General features: G+C 29.7%; 3 protein-coding genes and 1 long non-coding RNA gene across 4 annotated transcripts; 2 read left to right on the forward strand and 2 right to left on the reverse strand.

The window, feature by feature from the left end:
- Nucleotides 1-3,173: 3,173 nt before the first annotated feature.
- Nucleotides 3,174-5,567, reverse strand: LOC25494468 (elicitor-responsive protein 1). The gene is made up of 6 exons (XM_013597829.3): nt 5,408-5,567; nt 5,218-5,322; nt 4,937-5,135; nt 3,880-3,937; nt 3,480-3,783; nt 3,174-3,398 (listed from the first exon to the last, which is right to left on the reverse strand). The coding sequence occupies exons 1-6, from the start codon at nt 5,460-5,462 to the stop codon at nt 3,376-3,378; spliced, it is 744 nt and encodes a 247-aa protein (XP_013453283.1). The 5' UTR covers nt 5,463-5,567; the 3' UTR covers nt 3,174-3,375.
- A 1,240-nt stretch (nt 5,568-6,807) lies between these two features.
- LOC25494469 (uncharacterized) lies at nt 6,808-10,058 on the forward strand. The gene is made up of 4 exons (XR_003011910.2): nt 6,808-7,119; nt 8,054-8,150; nt 9,205-9,334; nt 9,796-10,058. It is a non-coding gene; the product is annotated as an uncharacterized lncRNA (long non-coding RNA).
- Nucleotides 10,059-15,572: 5,514 nt separating this feature from the next.
- LOC112421764 (uncharacterized) lies at nt 15,573-16,530 on the reverse strand. Its single transcript, XM_024783345.2, has 3 exons — nt 16,414-16,530; nt 15,981-16,331; nt 15,573-15,887 (listed from the first exon to the last, which is right to left on the reverse strand). Exons 1-3 carry the CDS (start codon nt 16,462-16,464, stop codon nt 15,621-15,623), a joined length of 669 nt encoding a protein of 222 aa, XP_024639113.2. The 5' UTR covers nt 16,465-16,530; the 3' UTR covers nt 15,573-15,620.
- Nucleotides 16,531-17,708: 1,178 nt separating this feature from the next.
- On the forward strand, nt 17,709-18,597 carry LOC25494470 (uncharacterized). Its single transcript, XM_013597831.3, has 2 exons — nt 17,709-18,047; nt 18,124-18,597. Exons 1-2 carry the CDS (start codon nt 17,832-17,834, stop codon nt 18,418-18,420), a joined length of 513 nt encoding a protein of 170 aa, XP_013453285.2. The 5' UTR covers nt 17,709-17,831; the 3' UTR covers nt 18,421-18,597.
- The last annotated feature ends 2,525 nt before the right edge of the window (nt 18,598-21,122 follow it).

Raw genomic sequence — 21,122 nt, forward strand, 5'->3', positions numbered from 1 at the left:
TTTTATGTTGCTTGTCTAGAACAAAGATCTTATCATTGGAAAGTCTAGAACAAAGATTTTATCATGAAGTAGAGAAGCAAAATAGCAATTAGCGCAATTTATTAAGGAAAACACTAAAATGCACGACAAATAATTCGTTAAAATTGCACGAACGCTTTTATTGTTGTCAAGTATTTGTTTTTCTTTTCTCAAAATGACCAGTTTCGTTTCTAATGGATTTTCCATCACAATCACCTTTTCACTTTGTGAATATTATTATGCACCACAAGCCAAGTATTACCATTGTCAAATCAACCATTGGCTGGATATGTTTGATAGATATTTATTATAAAAAATGTTTTTTTTTTTTATTTATAAAATACTATAATACTAGTATACAAATATCATTAGTAAACGAGCAAGAAATCCATAATTAACAAGTATACAAATATCATTAGTAAACAAGCATGAAATCCATAATTATCAAAAGTGAATTACATAGGAATGAACAATCACAAAGTCTTTCGTTCATTTAACAACACTCATTTATCAGAGAAAATATGACTCTTTTTTAAGTCAAGATCCTCTCCATTTACAATTGTCTCCATTTCCTCCATTTAGAGAGATAAAAACACAAAAAAATCTTGAAAAAATATAAAGTAAATTAATGATGGTGGGACACATTTAATTAAAGGCTTAATAGCAGTTTTGACCCCCTATGTTTCAAGAAGTTGCAATTTTGGTCCTTTTACAAAATAAATTACAAAACCACTCCTTATGTATTGTCCCTTTTGCAGTTTTGACCCTCCAGGCCAATTTTGACTAAATCAAAGCTGACGTAGATGCCACGTGTGTCATTTTTTTTAATAAAAATAAAATTTACATACGTGTGTATTGACTTGGTCAAAATTGGTCCGGGGAACCAAAACTGCAAAAGGGGAAATACTTAAGGGGAGATTTTGTATTTTATTTTGTTAGGGGGCCAAAACAGCTATTAAGCCTTAATTAAAATATCCACTATTTTTTTTTTGTGTCCGTCTCTCTCCAAATTGTATTCTCCATTTATTTTAACAAATGAAGAAGATCTTAACTCCCCTTTCATGTCCATCTTTGCTCCATTTAGGCTTGCACCATTTATTCCATTTACCTTCATAGATGTGCGACACGTGTCAAAAGAATATCGAATGGTTGAAATTTAAAAGGGACAAATAAGTAATAAAACAAAATCCCTAGCAATCAGGTTCTGAAAAAAGTGACATCGACGACCTTCACAATTGATTTTTTAGATTTTCAAAATGGGCCAAAACCACCGCATCCGGCGGAGCCACCGTCCTCCGACGAAGCAAAACCTTCACTCTTCCCTGTATTCCCCGTAACAAACTTTTCTCTTCAAATCAGATGTTGTTCCACCTTCTTTGTGTGATATAAGTTTCGATTAAATAAAATAAGGGAAGACACCGATTGAATTGAATTAGCACTAAAAACTAGCAAGAAAGTTTGGATTTCACAATGTTTTAGTTGTTACCATTGCTAGTTGTGAACTCAAGTAAATTGGCATAATGGATTTCACGCAGTCATTCAAAATTGGGTTTTCTTCTAAACTCAATTTGGATGAAAGTTTGCCAATTTGGGTGGAAATGAAATTGATGGAATTGGGTTGGTTTCAAGCTTCTTCTGTTTTGAAACAGGCAACGGGTTATGGAAAAAGATATGGAAATTGTGTTTCTAAAAGCAATCACATGTGTGTTTGTTTATTGTTGTCTTTTTTATTTCAACCGTTGGATATTAGTATATCACGTGTCACACATCCATGATGATAAATGAGGTAAATGGTGCAAAGACAAATGGAGCAAATATGGACTCTCCCCTTTCCCATCCAAGGTCCCACACACACTCCATCCGTCCAATTCCCAAAAGGACCAACAAAACCAATTACTAAGAGGACCAACAAAATCATGCTTTTGCATAGTCCTTGGAACAAATCACTAAATGAGGAAGAACCCAACCAAATACTCCCTCCGTGCCCCGTATGTAATTTTGCATTTTTCATATTCATTAAAAAAAAAAGTTATCAGTGTAATTAATGTGTCTATTTTGTGTATTAATATTACCAAATTGTTCTTTAGGGGTATTAATTAAATTTGATTTTTCATATTTTAAGACAAGTTAATAGTATTAATTAGGGGGTATGTATAGGAAATAATAAATGCATCTAGTAATTTAAAAAATGGTTTATATGTAGAGACAAAAATAAAGTCAAATGAATGCTTAAATATAAGAATAGAGAGAGTATAATACTAAGAACCAATTCAAGGATGAGTCACAAGATACACCCAAAAGACATAAATCATCACCATACACTAGATCCACTTCTGGTAGAGTTCGCTTACACCATAACAAAAAATGCTTCTTTGATCACAACCCAAATAAAAATATTAGAGCGCACACACAAATTATAAAGATTAAAAGAGTTAATTATAGAGTGGTGATAGGTCGATATTCTTAGGTGGCATATCACCCTTGTACACACTTCCACAACACAAAGTTTTCTTATAATTAAAGGTTTAAAAGGCGATTAAAGAAAAAAGAGGACACTTGTCACAAATGTGTGTGGAGGTTAAAAAGTATTCACAATTAAAGAGTGTCAATCTATCATTTTTCTTAATTAACTCATGTTAATTGATAAGAATACAGAGAAATTCTTGTGTAGGAACGAACCTAACCTGTCAACCTTACAAACAACAAATTAAAACATGACACGTCGTTGTTTTTCCACCATAAATGGTGTTGGTGGTGAATGGTGATGGAAGATCACGAGTGGAGAGAGAGAGAGAAAGGACTAGTTGATTTATTTTTTTATAATTATTTTAAAAGAAAACAACGACGTGTTATGTTTTAATTTGTTGTTTGTAAGGATGATAGGTTAGGTTCGTTACTACAAAAGAATTTCTCAAGAATACATTATTTTTGTTTAAATTTTTTTATTTTATGTGGGTGTGCCTAAGTATTTTTCATATGAAATTGTTCCCATTGAAGACTTGCTCCTCCATACCATGGACGAGTAAATATTTGTGGTTATTTTTTCACCCAACACTGTTATTTCATATGAAATTGTTCCCATTGAAGACTTGCTCCTCCATACCATGACTTTCGAAAGCAATTAACAATTGATATGGTGGCACATTGTCACTATTTCACATCTTAGTTTTAATAGAATGATAGATAGATAAATAGAAAGACAGAAAGTCATGCCAACAAATTAAAAATGGTTTTTTATGCATTACAAAATAAAAACTTAGACAAATGCTCTAAGGCAGAAATCTGGGCAAAGCTTGTAAAAACTAATCATCACCGAAAGCATGATGGTTCTGAGAAAGTAGCATAATGTCACAGTACTCAGTATGGCGGAGGATAGAATCCTGAAAGAAAGAAAAAATGTGATAGAAATTAAGCAAGAGATGAAAATTGAAATGGTTGGCAGAGAGACAAGAATTACTTACCAGCGTTTGGAGGATAACCTGTAGGTGGAGGGTATGAAGGCGGTGGATAGGCTGAAGATGGAGGATAAGAGTGGGGAGGAGGGTATGGCGATGGTGGTGGTGGTGGATAGGGTGATGGATTGTGTGAAGCAGCAGGGTAAGATGGTGGTGGTGGATAAGCAGAAGCAGCAGCAGCAGGTATTGCTGGATTGTGATAATTAGAGTGTGGTTGTTGCTGTGGGTAGTAGGAAGGAACCTGATTATATAACGGGACTGCCGGCGGTGTTGCCATGTAAGGAATATGGCTTGAGGAGCCTGCAGGTTTCTGCAATATATTACCATCACAAACACACTTATTAATCATCAATTCCAATCCTTATATGTATGTAAATAAATATAAATACTGATGAAAATAGGTTACCTGGTGATTCACTTTGGCATTAGCATAATGCATTATGAGTTTCACTTCACCTGCGTGTCTGCCAACCAGACAGACAAAGATATAGGAATAATGCACTATCAAAACTTGAACAATAGTATCGGAGAATCTATCTATTATGAAAGCCGGAAATTCACAATATATATATGTGAAAATTAGGATATAGTAATATGATCTAGACACAAATATGAATGTATATAATACTTGTAAAGAAAAGATGCATTGATATACTTCATTAATATATAATTGCAATGAAGCTATGAAGCACGGATATGGACACCGAACACAGCTAATAATTTGAAAAAATCACATATAATTAAGTGTAATTACAAGCGTCGTATCAGTGACACCGAAACATGCCTAATCTAAGGAGTGTCCATACTTCATAGCGATGAATTTGAAACAGCCTCGCTTATATAATATCTTCTTTCTTATTACTCTCTTACATAAAAAAAAAAAAAAAACACATAACATATAAGTCTAGTTCATCAAAAACAATTCTATCGACTATCTTAATTACATATGTGAGGTCTCAATAAAAATATATTTTAACAAAATAAATTAAAGGTAAAATTACACAATTAATCCCTTAATTTAATTTTAGGTAACATTTTCGTCCTTTATCTTTTTTTTTTTTTAACGATTTAGTCCTTTATGTTATAAAATAACAACATAGTTATCCTTTTTATGAAAAAAATAATCAAAAATTCCAAAAAAAAAATTCATCAAACTCATAGACAAACACAAATCTTCATCATACTAGCCTAGAAAATCAAATTTCATTGAAAAAATCTCATACAAAAATGATAAAATAGTGTCATTTTATAACATAAAGGACTAAATCGTTACAGAAAAAAGATAAAGGACGAAAGTGTTACCTAAAAAAGTTAAGTAACTAATTGTGCAATTTTGCCTAAATTAAAATATAATTTTGATGCGTGTGCGGGACTGATACATAGTTGGGCTTCATACTAAATAAATGAATGGGTAAATTAAATGAAGGTAGCAATAGCAACAGAAATAGGCATAACATATATACCTGCCATTTTTAGTTTGAAGTGGCCATGCAGAGTCATCAAAACCTTGAGAGAGAACCTTGTGCAATTGAACCTTTCCGGTGCCGATAAAGTCATCAGAGGTGACAGTATTGTAGTTCCAAACAGCGACATTGATCTCACGAAGGCCTTCAATGAGGGAAAACACAAACTTCTCTTGAAAAACAGGGTTTTTTCCACCATCTGAAATCAAAATTGAAGGAGTAAACAAAAAGTCAAGATAAGGGTCAAACTAATTAACCTACCTACCTACCTACCTACGTACCTGTGCATGTTTTGGTTCGGAACTTGTTGGTCGCGTATTCAAGGCAAACATAAGGATCTTGTCTTGAAATCCATTCTGTGTCTTTCAATTTCGAGCAACACACCACTGCAAATCAAACCAAACGAACCATTCATCATGTCTTAATAATAGTCAAATCAAATAACACTGTTGTTGTGTTATGTTTGCTTACCAGTAACCTCGAGAGGTTGCCCTTGGATCCCTGCTATCGTTCCGCTAGACATCATCGTTTTCTTTTAATTCGTTTCTAAGGAATCGATTCAGATTCAATATGCAGATTTTTGATCCACAACAACATGTCTTACTTATAAACAAAAAAGTTGATACTATTCTATTAATTACCAAAATCTTCTCCATTTATTATTATGCCAATTCCATTCTTTTTTCACACGTTTTCATAATTACAACGCGTATATCCCATTTGTTTTTTCTTTTCAAAATACTTACTGCTTTACCTTCTTTTTTTTTAGGAATACTTTACATTTTAAATGAGGAACAAAAATATAATTTACCATAGGAAAAAAAAAAAGAAAAAGAGAGAGAGAGATTCTCATAGTTTTTTTTCTTTTTACTAACACGAACAGCAAATAAAAAAAAATAAAAAGGCTCGTTTTTAGTTTAGGAAGATAAATTATTATAATTATCGACTATATTTTATAATAAACAGTCAAAAGTGAAAAAGTAATTTTTAAGTTAATATTTTTTTTTGGTAGAAAATTTTTAAGTTTTTTTGTTTGGTAGTGGCCGGGGTTTGAAACCCAAACCTTACATATTTTATGCATCGTCCAACCAACTGAGCTAAGCTCACGAGAACAAATTTTTTTTAATTTAATATAATAACAAAAACTTTACCTTATTTTTTAAAGCTCGTTTTTATGAACTTTATTTCAAAAGTAGTTTAAAGGTCATAAAAATGCAGGGCCAAAAAAGAAAAAAAAATTATTAAAACTTTCAAATGTAATATATTATTACTAGCATTTAGACGACATGTATGTCCGTTCTTCTTATTGCGCTAACTAATACATAATTATGAACGGTAATTTTTATAAAATTTTGATTAAAATTATAGATATAGATATAACATATATTTTGTATTTTATATTGTAGGAAATTATATTTGTCATTTCAAATGATACCACCAATATAATAACTATAATATTTCTCAAAAAAATAAACAAATATAATATAAATATTATCTTTTTGAATGAGACCAACAAATATTATAATAATCAAATTTGTTTAAAGTTATAATCGAAAAAGATAGGCTAATTTTTTTTTTTTTTTGTGGTGGTCGAAGTTCGTACCCCGGACCTTGGGGAGTGCAAGAAGCTCTACAGAACCGGACCTCTAAAAACTATGGGTCTAAAAAAAATTATAATACCCACCCCCACTTAAATTAAAAAACACTACAAGAAAATCAGCATTTTGCGACACCGCAATTGCGACCCTTATTTGCAACAGTTGTTGCGACAGTTATAGTGAACAGTCGCAGTTTTTTTTTTTTTAAATTAGAAGGCGCGTAGTTAATTGCCCATTCCCTGGCCAAATTTTTCATTCACTCCAATACTTAGTTTCACCTCCCGCTCTATCTCACTTTCCCAAAATTTTCTCTAAACCCTAAGACCCAATTATGTCTACGTCACTCTCAAATGTCAAAAAATTTCTCAATTTCATCCCCAAAGTCTTTGTTCCCTAAATCTTCTCACTCTCAATAGCTCACCCCCAAAACCTAACCTTTCAATCGGAGCTCAATCATGGTCAACTCACTCAATCGGTGCTCAACTCACTCACCCAATTGGTGTTATGTCTGAATCGGTGCTCAACTCAAAACCTCTTCAACAACATAGCCTCTTCAACAACACAACTATCCTCTCTCTTTCTCTGGTAACCCTCAAAACCTTATTAATCTTTTCTTGTTTTACGCTGTTGTTGTGAGTATTTTTAAAGTAATGTTATCCAGTAACCCATTGTTTCATTAAAATCTGTAACCCTGTTTTGAAATTTTGAGTGAAATATTAAAATGAGATTTTACTACTTTTTTGAGTGAAATGTTGAAATTTGATGACCCAGTAACCCTGTTTTGTTGTTCTTGAAGTAATAATTTATCTTTTATCTATGCTGATTGTGAAGTTTAGGATTTGGAAGTGTTTGTGATTTGGAAGTTTAGGATTTAGTTTCCTATGTATAATTTTGTAGTAATTTTAAAAATCTTACTGTGAAAATGAATTTCAGCAGAGTAACTGGTTTGTATTTTTCTTGTTATAGATTTTTTTTTTTTTTTTACTGTTTATGTCCAGGGGAATTGATGACGTCTTCTAACATTGGCCTAGTACTAGAGTGAACATGTGCTGTGAAAAAGCTTTCATAATACGTGTGTTCTTATGCTGATTCTTTGGTTTCTTTGTGATGAAATTCTGTATTTTTGCATTTTGGGTTTCTCTAAACCATTGCCGAGAAATTGAAAAAGGTTTAATTTGTTTTGTTTAGGATTAGTTGATCTGTGATATGGTTTGATTTTGTTGCTATGGTGAATGATTTGAAATGTATTTTTCATTGCTATATGTATTTATAATTTTAGTGTGTGAAAAAAAAAGATACTTTAATCCTTTAATTGGTTGTTCAAAATTTCATCAGTTGTAGGATGCAACTACAATGATTGTGGCTGTTGTTTATGATTTTTGACAACTGATTTCTTTTTTCTGAATGTGTTGTGTGAGCATTAGTGTGGTGAGATTGTTCAAAGGAAAGTGATTTCCATGACGCTTGTTGGGTGTGATGGCTTGTTCAACTGAATTCACTCGGTTATTCACTGTTGCAGGAGCATTTAATGTACTTTTCTTGCTCAGTTATTGTCTTTGAGATTCTTACCAACGAGTTTTGAAGCTGCTTCGGAATATTCAGTTCCTATCTTTTTGGTAATATTCAGTTCCTATTTATCTCAGTTTACATGCATATTGCATTTGATTTAGACTTTTCTCACATGCATATGCCTGAAATAAATTTTTATGCAAAATTAATTTAAGAAAGTGTGGTATGAAATATAGAATAATAAGGAGTGTTCTCAAAGTGTGCTGATATGTAATTTTAAAGAGTGGCGTTGTGTTAGTGGTGCAATGGTTTTTACTTGTGGCATGAGATGTGACATTTTATGTTAAGTTTTATTTTGGTTTTTAATTGGGGGCTGATATTTCAAGTCTATTCCTGAAGATAGAAAAAGTAGTAATGTACCCAATTTGACAAGGCTGTGAAATCTACGTGGATATGTTAGAAAAATATAATATTATAGATATACCACGAAAGATAAAAGAAAAGTTGATTATCATCTAGAAAAGCTTTAAATTAGACCTTGAATTTTGATCAGTTCGAATAATGTTTGGCTTTAGCTCTTGGTTGAGCAGTTACTGATAGGTCCAGGCAGAAGGGTGGGGCGTGTTTTTGTCATTAGATGTAGCAGGTGCAGTTTTGTATTGGGGGATAAATAGCTGCGTTTTTTGGTGCAGGTTTTTTAGTTTTGTGTCCCTTGGTCAATCCTCTATTGTTTTCTAGATTGGCTACTTTAGTCTTTGGTGAGCCGAGATCCAAGAAATCAGGTTTTAACTTTAACTGTAGTAGATTAAGTTTTTTTTACAATTAGTGTTGGAATCTTTTAAAAAATGTAGTGAAGTTGCAAGCTGCTGTTCGTGAGCACTAGGTTAGGAGGCATGTCACATTCAGATGGCACTAGGTTAGGTTCGCGAGTGAGTGTGTGGCTGCTATCTAATGCTATTGTTTACTTTATTTGAGGTGTTAATGTCACCAGATTCAAAGTCATTGGTAATTGTATGTCAGACTATTTAATGACATTGAAAACATCTTTAACGTGGTTGATTTATTTGAGGCTATAGATTATATGAGATATGTCTGCTATTTTCTGTTTTATTGGTGTTATTTATCAACATGTTAACTCTACTAACAAAATGCTTACAACAGATTCACAACAAGTCTGATTTGTTACGTGCATATTGTGTCGCTTTGCCATCTGCTCTGTTTGTGCATACTTCCTTTTGTGTCGCTCTCTGTTCTGCGCGCTATTGGTTTTTTTAACTCTGGTGCTGTTTATGTAAGTCTTTTTTCCCTCATGTTTTTTTATCTTCGACTGTTAAGTTTGCACATTTTTTCGATATGTTATTGTTGGAATTGCACATATTTGCTGATGCTATATTCTGTTAGTATAGATTATTTCATGCTTGCTTTCATGTATAGATAATTCTGATTATAGACCAAAACATTGGACAAGATTTGTCTTCTTCTTCTTATGTGAAAGAACAGTTGAAATTGATATGGAATATGATACAAATTTTGGATATAAAATCATATGAAACTATCATTACTGAATGTTGTGTTTTTACTTTTATCTTGACAACTCTGGTGCTTTTTTTTAGCAATACAAGTACTCGAATATTGTGCCATTTATCGATATATTTGACAACTCTAGTGTTTTTTTTCAGTTTCAATATTGTGTTTCAATTTACTAATCATTGTCTTCTTTATTTTTCTTCTTCATTCAACCAACAAATTTAGAAACAAGAGATGGTAGACATTCATCGAAGTCTAGCTACCGCCTCGAGGATCATTGAAGCAACATCATTAGGGAATATTTAGATATTTTATGGCTTATAATTTTGCTACAGTTGTTTTGAATGTTCAGTCATTAGTGTTTCGATTTTTTGAATGTTTAAATTTGGTGCTATATCTTTTGTTTTAGTTAAGTTGATGTATGGATCAAACTTCTTACTCTTGAATTATGTATATTTTTGCATTTCAAGTCTTTAGTAATATATTTATTTGTGATTGTCTTCAAATTCTATAGATAAAAAAAATGAAATCAGGCCATATCAAACAGTCGCAACATATTAAATATATATATATATATATATATATAAACACTTGCGACTGTTCAACCAATCGTAGAAAATTAAATTTTAAATTTGACTTTTGCAACAGTTAGAAACTGTCGCAACTTCCTTGAAAACCATGTGAAAGATGTACATTTGCGACTGTTGGGAACTGTCGCAACACCTTTTGCGGCTGTTGGTGCGACTATTCTACGAAGGGTCGCAAAAGACAGTTGCGACCCCAACATCCGTGACTGTTAGGGAACAGTCGCAAATGTACATTTGCGACCCTTCTAACAGTCGCAATCAACGTTTTTAAAAGTCGCAAAATGCAGTTTTTCTTGTAGTGAAATTACATGTTACTTTTTTTTCTTCTTCTGGACACGTATGAGTTTTTTCTAGACTCTAGTTCTACTTTTCGGACATAAATTTGATGCTATCAAACCACCATCAATTTGTATAATCACTTAATCAGTCAATTTGAAAAGCTATTTCATTGAAATAATCACAACAATTATTTTTTTTCCGCATAAACCATTCGTTTTCCCCTTTCTACGAAGTAGTAGTGACATTCCAAGTGAAAACCGTTAAGTAAATTTCACCTCTCTTTCACTTAATTTTATTTTGTTTTGTTTCCTGTTTAAAAGTTCTTTTGATTTTGATTTCTTAATGAAACTTAGCTACACAAAAAAAAATCGTTTTTATTTTACTGAAGCCTATTCTAAAAATAGAACCAAGCCTCTTATTTCATAGGAATGACCCTGCTTACATATAATATGCATTGTTCATACCAATTGAGTTAAGGCTCACGAAGATAAAGATAGTCTAGTTATAAAGGTAGACTAAGTATTTTTAAAAGAAAAAACTCCGGTCAAAATAAAGAAAAGAGACTAAGTATTTATTTTTAAAAGAAAAACTCCAGTCAAAATAAAGAAAAGAAAAAGCAAATGGAATACGCGTGAAGAGATAACTTCTGAAAATAGGATAATATATGGAGTTATTTTTTATTTTTTTTTGAAAGAAGGATAATATGGAGTTGGTATGACAATAAATGCCCCTGATTTCCAGTCAAAAAATAAGTGCTTTGATTTTGTTAATTAACACTTTCTTCATCCTAATTATCTAATATATTTTTTCCAAAAAGAGTAAGCCATTTTGCAAAGATATTCCGTCTCAAATTAGATGTTCCGTTTAAATCTTACATGTTTATCAAAAAAATACTTAATAATATTAATTTTAATGGAAAAATGTGTTTCGGTTATTAAAATACTCGTATTAATTATATTCGGTAGAATAGTTAAATGATTGTTATACGAAAAATAAAAGTATGATAGTAAAAAAGAATAATAAACATTATAAAAGAGACAACAAATATTAGACTGAAAAATAACGAAGATGATACGTTATTTGCGAAAGAGAAAGTATAGTATGATAATTAACATTTTCAATTTTTAATACAGGATCAACGCCTTTTTCCTTAAAAAAATTAAAAGACTTTTTTAAAAGACTTTTTTATAATGAAAAAGTCTTTTAGTATTCAATCAAGACTCTTTTCAATTTAAAAAAAGTTTTGTGTTATTCAATCAAGATTCTTTGTCATTTAAAAAAAGTCATGTGGTATTCAATCAAGACTTTTAATCACTTAAAAAAAGTCTAGTGGTATTCAAAATCATTCAAATTTCGAAGGATTGTTTAATAAACCAGATTTTGATGGATTTTGTTGGATTTTCCAGTGAAATTTTAATATGAAAAAGTCTTTCATAAAAACATGAGATTTCTTAAAATTATTTTTTTTCTTTTAAGATTTTACTCTCTCCCTTCTCTCTTTTCCTCTCTCTCTCTCTCTCTCTCTCTCTCTCTCTCTCTCTCTCTCTCTCTAATTCCCTCTCTCTCTCTCTCTCTCTCCAGTTCTAGCTCTAGCTCTCCCGTAAAAAATAAAATAAATAAAAGAGTCTTTATTGAGATTTTGTGAAAGAGAGTGTGTTATGATATTTTTTTCAATTATTTCTTAAAATTCATAAAATCTGTTGAAATCTCTTGAAATCTATAAAATCATTTCAAATTTTATGAATTAAATCTATTGAAATCCTTAATAGTCTTTTAAAATTATCAAAGTCATCAAAATCCTGCAAAGTCTTTTAAAATCTTCAAAGACTTTTTTAAACAAAAATTATCCTTTAAAATCATAATCCAATACACCCCCTAATATTGCTCGCATAATTTTCAGTTCATGAACTTTTACTTTACCTTGCTCGTTTTTCCGTTTTCACTATTTTTAATTGTATGTTTATTTCATCGTATTATTTGGTTATAAAAGATCTAACTTCTTCTTTGAGAAACATCTAACTTATGTTATATTGTTCATATTATCGTTTGTAAAATTATTCCTATTCTAGAATTCAACTAATCTTTAATTAAAAATTTAAATATAATACTATACTAAAATAAAATTGCAATTATAGTCTTCCTAAACAAATTGTAATTCTAACAGTTTCAACAAGTATTATAATTGAAAGATGAAAAAACCCGTTCAAAATCATGTATCTATTTTTATTTTGTTACATGATGGTATGAAATTTTCTTCATCGCTTAACAATGATTAATCTCTGCTCATAGACATACAAGATGTCTTGTTCCCATTAACCATATTTTTTGATATACATGAGACAAAAACCAAACCTCGGGGCTTGATCGCATCACATGTTTAAGAAGCTCAAGTCCCTTACCACTTGAACCAATCTATTGTTGATAAACTATGTACCTCTATAGATTATGACCGTTCGATTTCAAATCAATGATTAATATTCATTGCAACGTAAAAGTGAGTGAGTTATTTACAACAAGGAATCCCTTCTTTTGTTGCTTAAACCTTATATCCTCCGCACGCAACTGCGAAAATTAATTAAATTAGAAGAGACTCGTGTCATCTCATATATACGTTTCAGGTGGAATCCTGTTTTTTTTTTAATTTTTTTTAAGTAGTTTCAATAAATAAATTATAGGAAATGTTAACGAGTGTTCCCAAGATACTTTTTAAGTTTTTATGGAAATTCATGTAATCACTGCATTTAAAATTGTAATAGTTAACTTTTAAAAAAAACACTCATCTCCACTCTCATGATAAAATATAAACATTCCTCCCCTTTTATTAAAAACATATTAGAAAATATTTCGCTCACCTCCTTCGAGAGAAGCTTGAATTACACTTCCCATTCATCTTATGTTAAAATATACGCTTTACTCTTTCAATAATATTTTTTATTTCTAATAATCTAGTAAAAAAAAAAATCTAACAAACTTCAAAGAAAAACAGTACTGCAAGTCCATTTTAATATAGTCAAAATTTGAATGCATATTTTTCGCTATTTTTTATTCACAATTTCATTAACATGTAGTTTTAAACCATATTATAAAATACGAAACAACCCAAAATAAAACTAAAATATGTGAAAAAATTACTAAAATCAATTACATATGTTTACTTAAAAGTGAATTTTATACTCCAAATCATAAAATTAATAACAAAATATTTAAGTTTGATTATCATTGACATTTAAATTAAAAAGAAATAAATTTGTTTATTTTAATTGGTGATTTTAAATGGGAAATGTTATCTTGTGCGACACAAGTTAATGAGCTAAAAGTGGAAATAAATTGTTGTAATTAATGCATTTGAATTTAATTCTTTAACTTTTGATTAATTGAATGCACAAAATTCAAGAGAATATTTCTACTTTGGGATTGCTTAACATGCGTCCTTAGAGCACAAGTTAACATGACCCATTTTAAATTAGTATATATTGTAAAAATATTTATTTATGTTAAAATAGATTAAAGTGTACTGTATAGTTAATTATCAAGGGAGGAGGTAGTAATTCAAGCATCTCATAGGGGAGGGGAGTATAAATTTTACTTTTCAAAGGAGGGGATTGTATATTTTAACATAAGAGTGGAAGAAAATATAATTCAAGTTTCTCTTGGAGGGAGGAGTTGAGTGTTATTTACTCTTAAAATAATAATTTCTAAATTTAAGATCCTTAAAAAGTGTCTTAGGACCTTCGTTAACAAGATCTATACATTATTCTTTTATTGTTTTTGTTTGAGGTAGTAAATGAATTATTCTATCTATCTCTTGATTTCCTTTCTGGGTTTTGTTAACGAGTGCCCCAGACACTCTTTAAGCATACCAAAATAAACAATTATTCTTTTAAAAAGTCAATATTTCAATTTGATTAGATACATTTTCATAAATACTTATTACTTATGGTCCTTAAAGAGTGCTATATGGGCACTCATTAACATTCTCCTTTCTTTAATAAGCATGTAGAAGGGTTCTCCTAAAAAAAACAAACACGCAAGTAAGGGAGAAAATCGGCTAGGCCATATCAGGTTTTGTAAGGTATAAGTCTGGTGTATTTAAAAAATTATATGCATGAACCTGACCTATTTCTCGTCACACTAATATATCTGCTACTAAATAACCAAATCACATGAAGTCTTGAGTTTATGAAGAAAAAACTACAACAATATCTATAATGGAAGATATATTATATATTAAATATTTAATAGACCAACATGAAAGGTTTAATAATTTTTTTTTGTATGGTTTAGCTTGATTTGTTTAAAGGGAAATGTTAACCAATGCCCCAGACATTAGTTAAGCCCTTTAAAATGTAACTTATCATAAAATTATGTGTAATCAATGTATCAGAAATTGAAATATTTGATTTTTTTATAAAATGCTTCTTCTTTTGGAATCCCTAAAGAGTGTCGGGAGCACTCGTTAACAAGATCTTTAGTAAAAAAAAAAAAAAAAAAAAAAGTAGGTGGGTTAATTTGGGGATGACGTGACGAATAATAATATTTAAAGAAGACACACACGATACGGGTGATGTGATCTGTGTGCATATATTCAACTAGTAAAATACCCGTGCATCCGCACGGGTACTGGTTGGTCGGGGATGATTTTTGGTAGTTTAGATTTGACAAAATGTATTTGTAAACAGTTTAACTTTAGAACATTCAAAAGAAAATTATTTTGAAAATTAAATTATATATGTATTTGAATTTTAGTAATGAAAATGTTTAGATTGTATTAATGTATGATAAAGGAAAATATTAATATTAAATTATTTTGAAAATTAGATTGTTTGATTGTGATAGTAGTACAAAGGAAAATATTAATATAAACGTATTTTGATTTAGAAATAAAATTTCGTAACACAGTTATATTAAAACGTTAAATATTTGTGGTCGCAAACAATGTTTATAGATAAACTTATATTGTTGATTGAACTTAATATTTATAGATGATAGGACAAATTAATTGGTGGATATAATATTAAAATAAGTAAGGAGAACCTGAATATTAAAGAAATGTTATAGAGGCACAGTGGAAGTCGTAGAAAAAGGACAAAATCTAAGGCATATAGTTTCTATAACAATAAATTATGAAATGCGTAGTAAATGTTAAAAGTAATATTACAATAATAATTTAGTTTGTAGTAGTAGTTAATAACGTCTATAAACTTTTTGAACAAAAATAATGTTTTTGGCCATAATTGAGTCGCATTTAAATTGGAGTAGACTTTTGGGAGAAATGTCATTGTGAAAGCAGAAAGATCTCCAACCACGTGTAATAATCACAGTTCTTGTATTGCTTTTGACATCCTTTTTGAAAACTAATTTACAAATAGTTATAGTATTTGATCCTCCACATACTCGTAGATACTCATGGTTTATGGTTTGGAAAAAAATTCCAAATGCAGGTGGTAGAATCTGAAATGTATCACATGGAGTAATAAATAAAATAAGATAATTAATCAAAAGTAACCGTTATTGTGTATAGATAATTAAAGATGGAATGTTTACCAATTTAGAAGTTATTGGCGAAGTATCTGGCATATCAACTTCGAATGTAAGATCTTTAAGACATGAAGTAGTTAATGTATGATATCGTGGATATTCATTGTTTGGTGTAGAACCGTTGAAGAGTTTGATCAGGAATATACTATTTCCTACATATGTAAAAGACATTAGTGGATTTGATGTTATATTATAATAATTTCTGAACTTGTCCCAACCCCTTATAATTATTGGCATGAGCATAGATTTGTTAAATTCAACTTCATGAACATTTGCTAAACCATCAATTAATGTCCATTGGTCATCAAGTTCATCAAAAAGTTCAGCAATAGTAAGGGGGTCTAATTCACAGATAACCTGTTATATAAATAAAATGATTTTAGTGCAATGTAATCATAATTTAGTAGAAAAATAAATTAATAATAAATAATAGATATACCTCTGTGCAAACTGCAATGAAGAAAGGTCTATTACTTTCAGAAGTCATCATTGGAGCTATGCTGCAATTAACTGATCTTTGATTTTGTGGTAGTTCACTAATTAATGAAGAACTTGATTCCATTGTAAGTGTGTATTGGTCTGCTGTGAGCTATTGAAGTTGTATTTATAGTGTCCATGTCCAATTCAAAATTTTACTATACTTATATGAATAATACAATATATTATTATACGATGTGTATTAGAGTAGTTGGGAAAATAAATAAAAGTATGTTTGGCTTTAAAAAAAGTTATAATGAAGTTTCCTGATAAAATTACTTGTTTTGACAGCTAAGAGAGTTGGTCAATAAAATGTTTTGTGGGAAAGAGTTATATTAAAGCTGAGCATGATATATAGATGTGCAGTACACCATGAATAGAGATATTGAATGGTCATTCATGAATAAAAGATTTTGAATGGTCATGTCACAATTGTAAATGTTTTTTATTTTGTTGTTTTGTGAAATCAGGAATCTTTGCAGGGTATGCAATAGTTGATGTGAATTGATGTTTTGTTCTTAATGATGTATTATTTAAATTGAAAGAAGTAGTAGTTTTTTTTTTTTTGAAGAAATGAAAAAAGTAGAAGTTAGATATTGGTCTTCTACATTAGTCATACAAATTGAATAATAAAATCAAAATGGTCATTATATTTAAAAAAATAACAAAATTAAAGGAAAATAATTACATCAGAGGCTAAAATAAATAAATTAAGTGAATAGATTTGTAAAATAACTAAATTAAAACCTATAAAGCAAAGTAAACTATTAAGAAAGAAATTGGACGCGGTGAAAAAATTAGGAGACATAAATAGTCTGAAGAGGTAGATATTGATGAACTTATAGTAGCATTTATTGTAAAGAAGAATATCTAAAGTATTGTCTTGAGTACTCCATCAGTTTAAAAATATAAGCAAAATTTATTTTATAGGTTTATTTATTTATTGATGTATGTGGTTTATAATGGAAAAGTGAATTTGGTTATAGTAGCGTTAAATGAATGAACCTAAAAAGTGAATTTTACTTATATTTTAAAACGGAGAGAATAATTTGTTTTGATTAACAATAAGCTTAGAAATATAGATTTGTATTTATACTTTTTGTCTGTTGTGTTTGATTGAAAAGTCATATAATAATTTATGCTTTCTGTACGTTTTTTTGGAAGAAATATGGGCAAAGTTTGTACGGCATATGTTTACTATAATAATTTTTTTTTTTTTGTGAGAGAATGTGTACTATAATAATATATTGTTGTATATTATAATAATATATAGTAGGGATATTATTTGACCCTTTTTGATGCTTTAAATAGTAACATTACTGATAAATTTTCTTATACTTTGTGTTCCCAGTATAGTAAATTTTGTTGTGGAATTTGAAAATGTCTTCCTCCAGAAAGTTAGATTTTGATGCATCAAGCAGCAGTGTTGATACAAAAAAGATTGATGTAGCCGAAGATGTTGTAGCAGAGAAATCTGAAATTGTAATTGTTGACAATTACCGTGAGCCAGTGGAAGTGCCTCCATTTTTGAATGTTAAAAGAAATTCATGGGAGATTATTGTGAATGAATATCATGTACATCCAAATCACAAGCTTGTAAGTATTATTTATATAAGTTTCTTTACAATTTTAAATTGGATTAATTCTAAAATAATTTATTTTGAATATGTAGCGTCTCCCTCATCACCTTACATATGAAGGTGTTTTGAGTTCTGATAAGAACATCATGCTCACTCAACTTGATAGAGATCAAGATGCAGTTGATGCATTTGGTTGTGAGGTTGTTGCTGATGAAGTAGATCCTCATAAGAGATACATAGCTAGTGGTTGGCATGCATTTGTTAAGGCAAGTCAAGTTGAAGTTGGTGATAGGTTGTTGTTCTCCATTGAGAATTATGATAAGAATATCTACGTTCGTTTTGTCTATGAAAGTGACATTGACAGTGAATATGATAATTGGAGTGATTAAGATCTTTAATGTAGTTTGTTTTAATTATTATTATGTTAAAATTAAGGCTTGAAGTTAAGTTGGTGTTTAATTAGTTATATGTATGACGTTTTGTTTTTTTTTTTTTAAGGATAGTTATATGTATGACGTTATCATGTTGTAATGTATTTTTATTTAATATAATATGTGTTGTTGTAATGCATTATTAATGTTGAGTAGTCATTAATGTATGAATAATAATTAAATTGGCAACCAATGAGAAAATTTATAATTAATAGTTAAAATAATAAAAGTAACGACGACTGATCCTACCGTGAAAATAGTATGAATAGATGTTAAATTGGCCCATTAGTATTTTGATATATTAACTTTCAACAAATTGAAATAATTTCAAGAAGGGAATAGTTAAAAAAGTAGTGAAGACGTGAATGAAGTAGATAATGAATGAAGTATAGTGGAGAAAAATGAAAATGAAAATGAAATGAGAATGTTTTAAAACTAAGAAAAATGATCAAATTGTGTAACAGAGATAACTTAAGCGTTCAAAATGAATCGAATTTTATTTAACAGACGAAAACGATAATACCTAAATAGTTAAGAGACCAAAGATTGAATGTAGCATAAATGTAAACATGCATAAATTTTTGAACAACATTGTTAGTGGTCTATACACATCATATAAATGTATAAATGTATATATGAATGATAGAGAAAAATGGTTTTAAGTGTTTTTGTTAGTATTGGTCTATTATACAATGTGCTAAATGCAAAGTAGAATATATTGAATTGAGAGTGATAAAAGTAGTATTAAGTAGTGTTTTATATCTTAGTGAATACAATATTTTTTTTTTTTTGGTAGAAGTGAATACAATATTATTGTGGAAAGTATAATATATTTTGTTGTTTTGTGAAATCAGGAATCTTCACTGATACATGCAGGGTATGCAATAGTTGCGGTGAAATGATGTTTTGTTCGTAAGGATGTATTATTTTAATTGCAAAAAGTAGAAGTTAGATATTGGTGTAACAGTTAGATATTGTTCGTAAGGATGCATTACTCATACAAATTGAAGAATAAAATCAAATTGGTTATAATATTAAAATAAATAACCAAATTGTGAAGTGTAAAAAATTTATACAAAATATTAATTTGAAGACTATTATAAGACAAAATAAAATCAGTGGCGTAAATAAAATAAAATTAAGTGAATAGATTTGTAAAATAATTAAATTAAAACCTATAAAGCAAAGAAAACTATTAAGTCTGAATAGGTAGATATTGATGAACTTATAGCAGCATTTATTGTAAAGAAAATATGGTGACTATTATAAGACAAATATTTTATCCTATTAAGTTTTAGGCTTCCAATCTGCCCATGAAATTACTAATTAGGATAAAAATCAAATGATTAATATTTTTATGGGTAGATTGGAATGATTAGTAATTTCAGGGACAAAAATTTAAATGATCTATATTTGCAGGAACGAAAGAGCTATTTAAGCCTAAGTTTTATAAAAGGTAAATGTGTGTTGTTGTTTGGTTGATATATGTCGAACATTAACTAAATAATATGTCGATCATAAAAATGATATACCGTGTCTGCATGTTCTGTGATTTGCATTAAAGTAAGATTCGTTTGTTAATTTGTTAAAAGCAAACAGTAGCAGTCAACGTTACAATCAATAAAAGTAATTTTCTCAACTGCAAACGTTACAATTGTTATCTACCATCATAACTGATAGTACCCATTGAAAAAATAATAAAAGTAAATAAGTTACAGTAAAATGTTAATGCCATATATTTATATAAATAAGTGGTATCACCAAAGGAGTAACGTTATGCTTGAAGAAGAAAGTGCAGCCAGCCAAAATGTCATCTTGTTCCAGGTTTGTTCCAGTTGGCTATTGTATATATAATGTTTTAGGACATACATGATTAGCCAATGATATAAATGATAAATTAGTTGCAAAAGATAATGTCTATTATCTGGATTAATAACCAAATTATTTAACATGCAGTGTTGATATAGATCCTGATTATGCACAATTTCTTGCGACATACAGTCCAGCTGAATTTGGCGAAGAATTTTGTCAATTTCATGCAGACTGTACCCTAGAGACTCTATCATGGCAGTTGATTTTTAGTGAATCCAATCTGAACTCTCCAAGTGTGGTGGTAAGGGTAATTAGACAATATTAGTATATAATGTTTGAAAATATTAATTATGATTTATATATGGTCGTAAGGAGGTTAATAATTTTGTTGTAGATTATTCGAAAGGACATTAACATGCTTACCAATATATTAATTATTGATGAAGCTATTGGATTTTCATGCATGTGTGAGCTAGAAAATTTATCAGTGAGAAATACATAGGCTATGGACGGCAGAATTATGTTGAAGTAAAAGATCTGGCTGTTGGTGAAAAGATGGAATTAATGGTCTCGGATAATGGAAGATTTCTGAAAGTTAAGAAAATTTGCCAAAGTTAGTATTGATGGTGTTTAGGAAGTGAAAATGTTATGTGTTAAAATAATAAAATGGTTGTTTGTATTGTAGTATTTTATTTGGTGTGGTGCTTATGTTGTTTAAAAACATCTTGAATCTTATTATAAGCATGTTAAGTTGACTATGTTATATAGTATTTTGATCATAGAAGGCACTTATCATATATTTTAGAGTAATTGTGTGTAACAGACATACCACAATAAAATTCCAGTCA

Source organism: Medicago truncatula, chromosome 5 (genome assembly GCF_003473485.1).
Source record: "Medicago truncatula cultivar Jemalong A17 chromosome 5, MtrunA17r5.0-ANR, whole genome shotgun sequence".
NCBI classification, from domain to species: domain Eukaryota; kingdom Viridiplantae; phylum Streptophyta; class Magnoliopsida; order Fabales; family Fabaceae; genus Medicago; species Medicago truncatula.

Bases quoted from the DNA above. Each gene is read 5' to 3' on its own strand.
- LOC25494468 (XM_013597829.3), bottom strand. From the start codon at position 5,462: ATGATGTCTAGCGGAACGATAGCAGGGATCCAAGGGCAACCTCTCGAG. The intron at 5,136-5,217 runs GTACGTAGGTAG...TTTTGATTTCAG, and splicing joins CCGAACCAAAACATGCACAG to ATGGTGGAAAAAACCCTGTT. The intron at 3,784-3,879 runs GTAACCTATTTT...AATATATTGCAG, and splicing joins ATGCCAAAGTGAATCACCAG to AAACCTGCAGGCTCCTCAAG.
- LOC112421764 (XM_024783345.2), bottom strand. From the start codon at position 16,464: ATGATGACTTCTGAAAGTAATAGACCTTTCTTCATTGCAGTTTGCACA. The intron at 16,332-16,413 runs GTATATCTATTA...TTTATATAACAG, and splicing joins TCATTGCAGTTTGCACAGAG to GTTATCTGTGAATTAGACCC. The intron at 15,888-15,980 runs GTAAACATTCCA...GATACATTTCAG, and splicing joins CGCCAATAACTTCTAAATTG to ATTCTACCACCTGCATTTGG.
- LOC25494470 (XM_013597831.3), top strand. From the start codon at position 17,832: ATGTCTTCCTCCAGAAAGTTAGATTTTGATGCATCAAGCAGCAGTGTT. The intron at 18,048-18,123 runs GTAAGTATTATT...TTGAATATGTAG, and splicing joins TACATCCAAATCACAAGCTT to CGTCTCCCTCATCACCTTAC.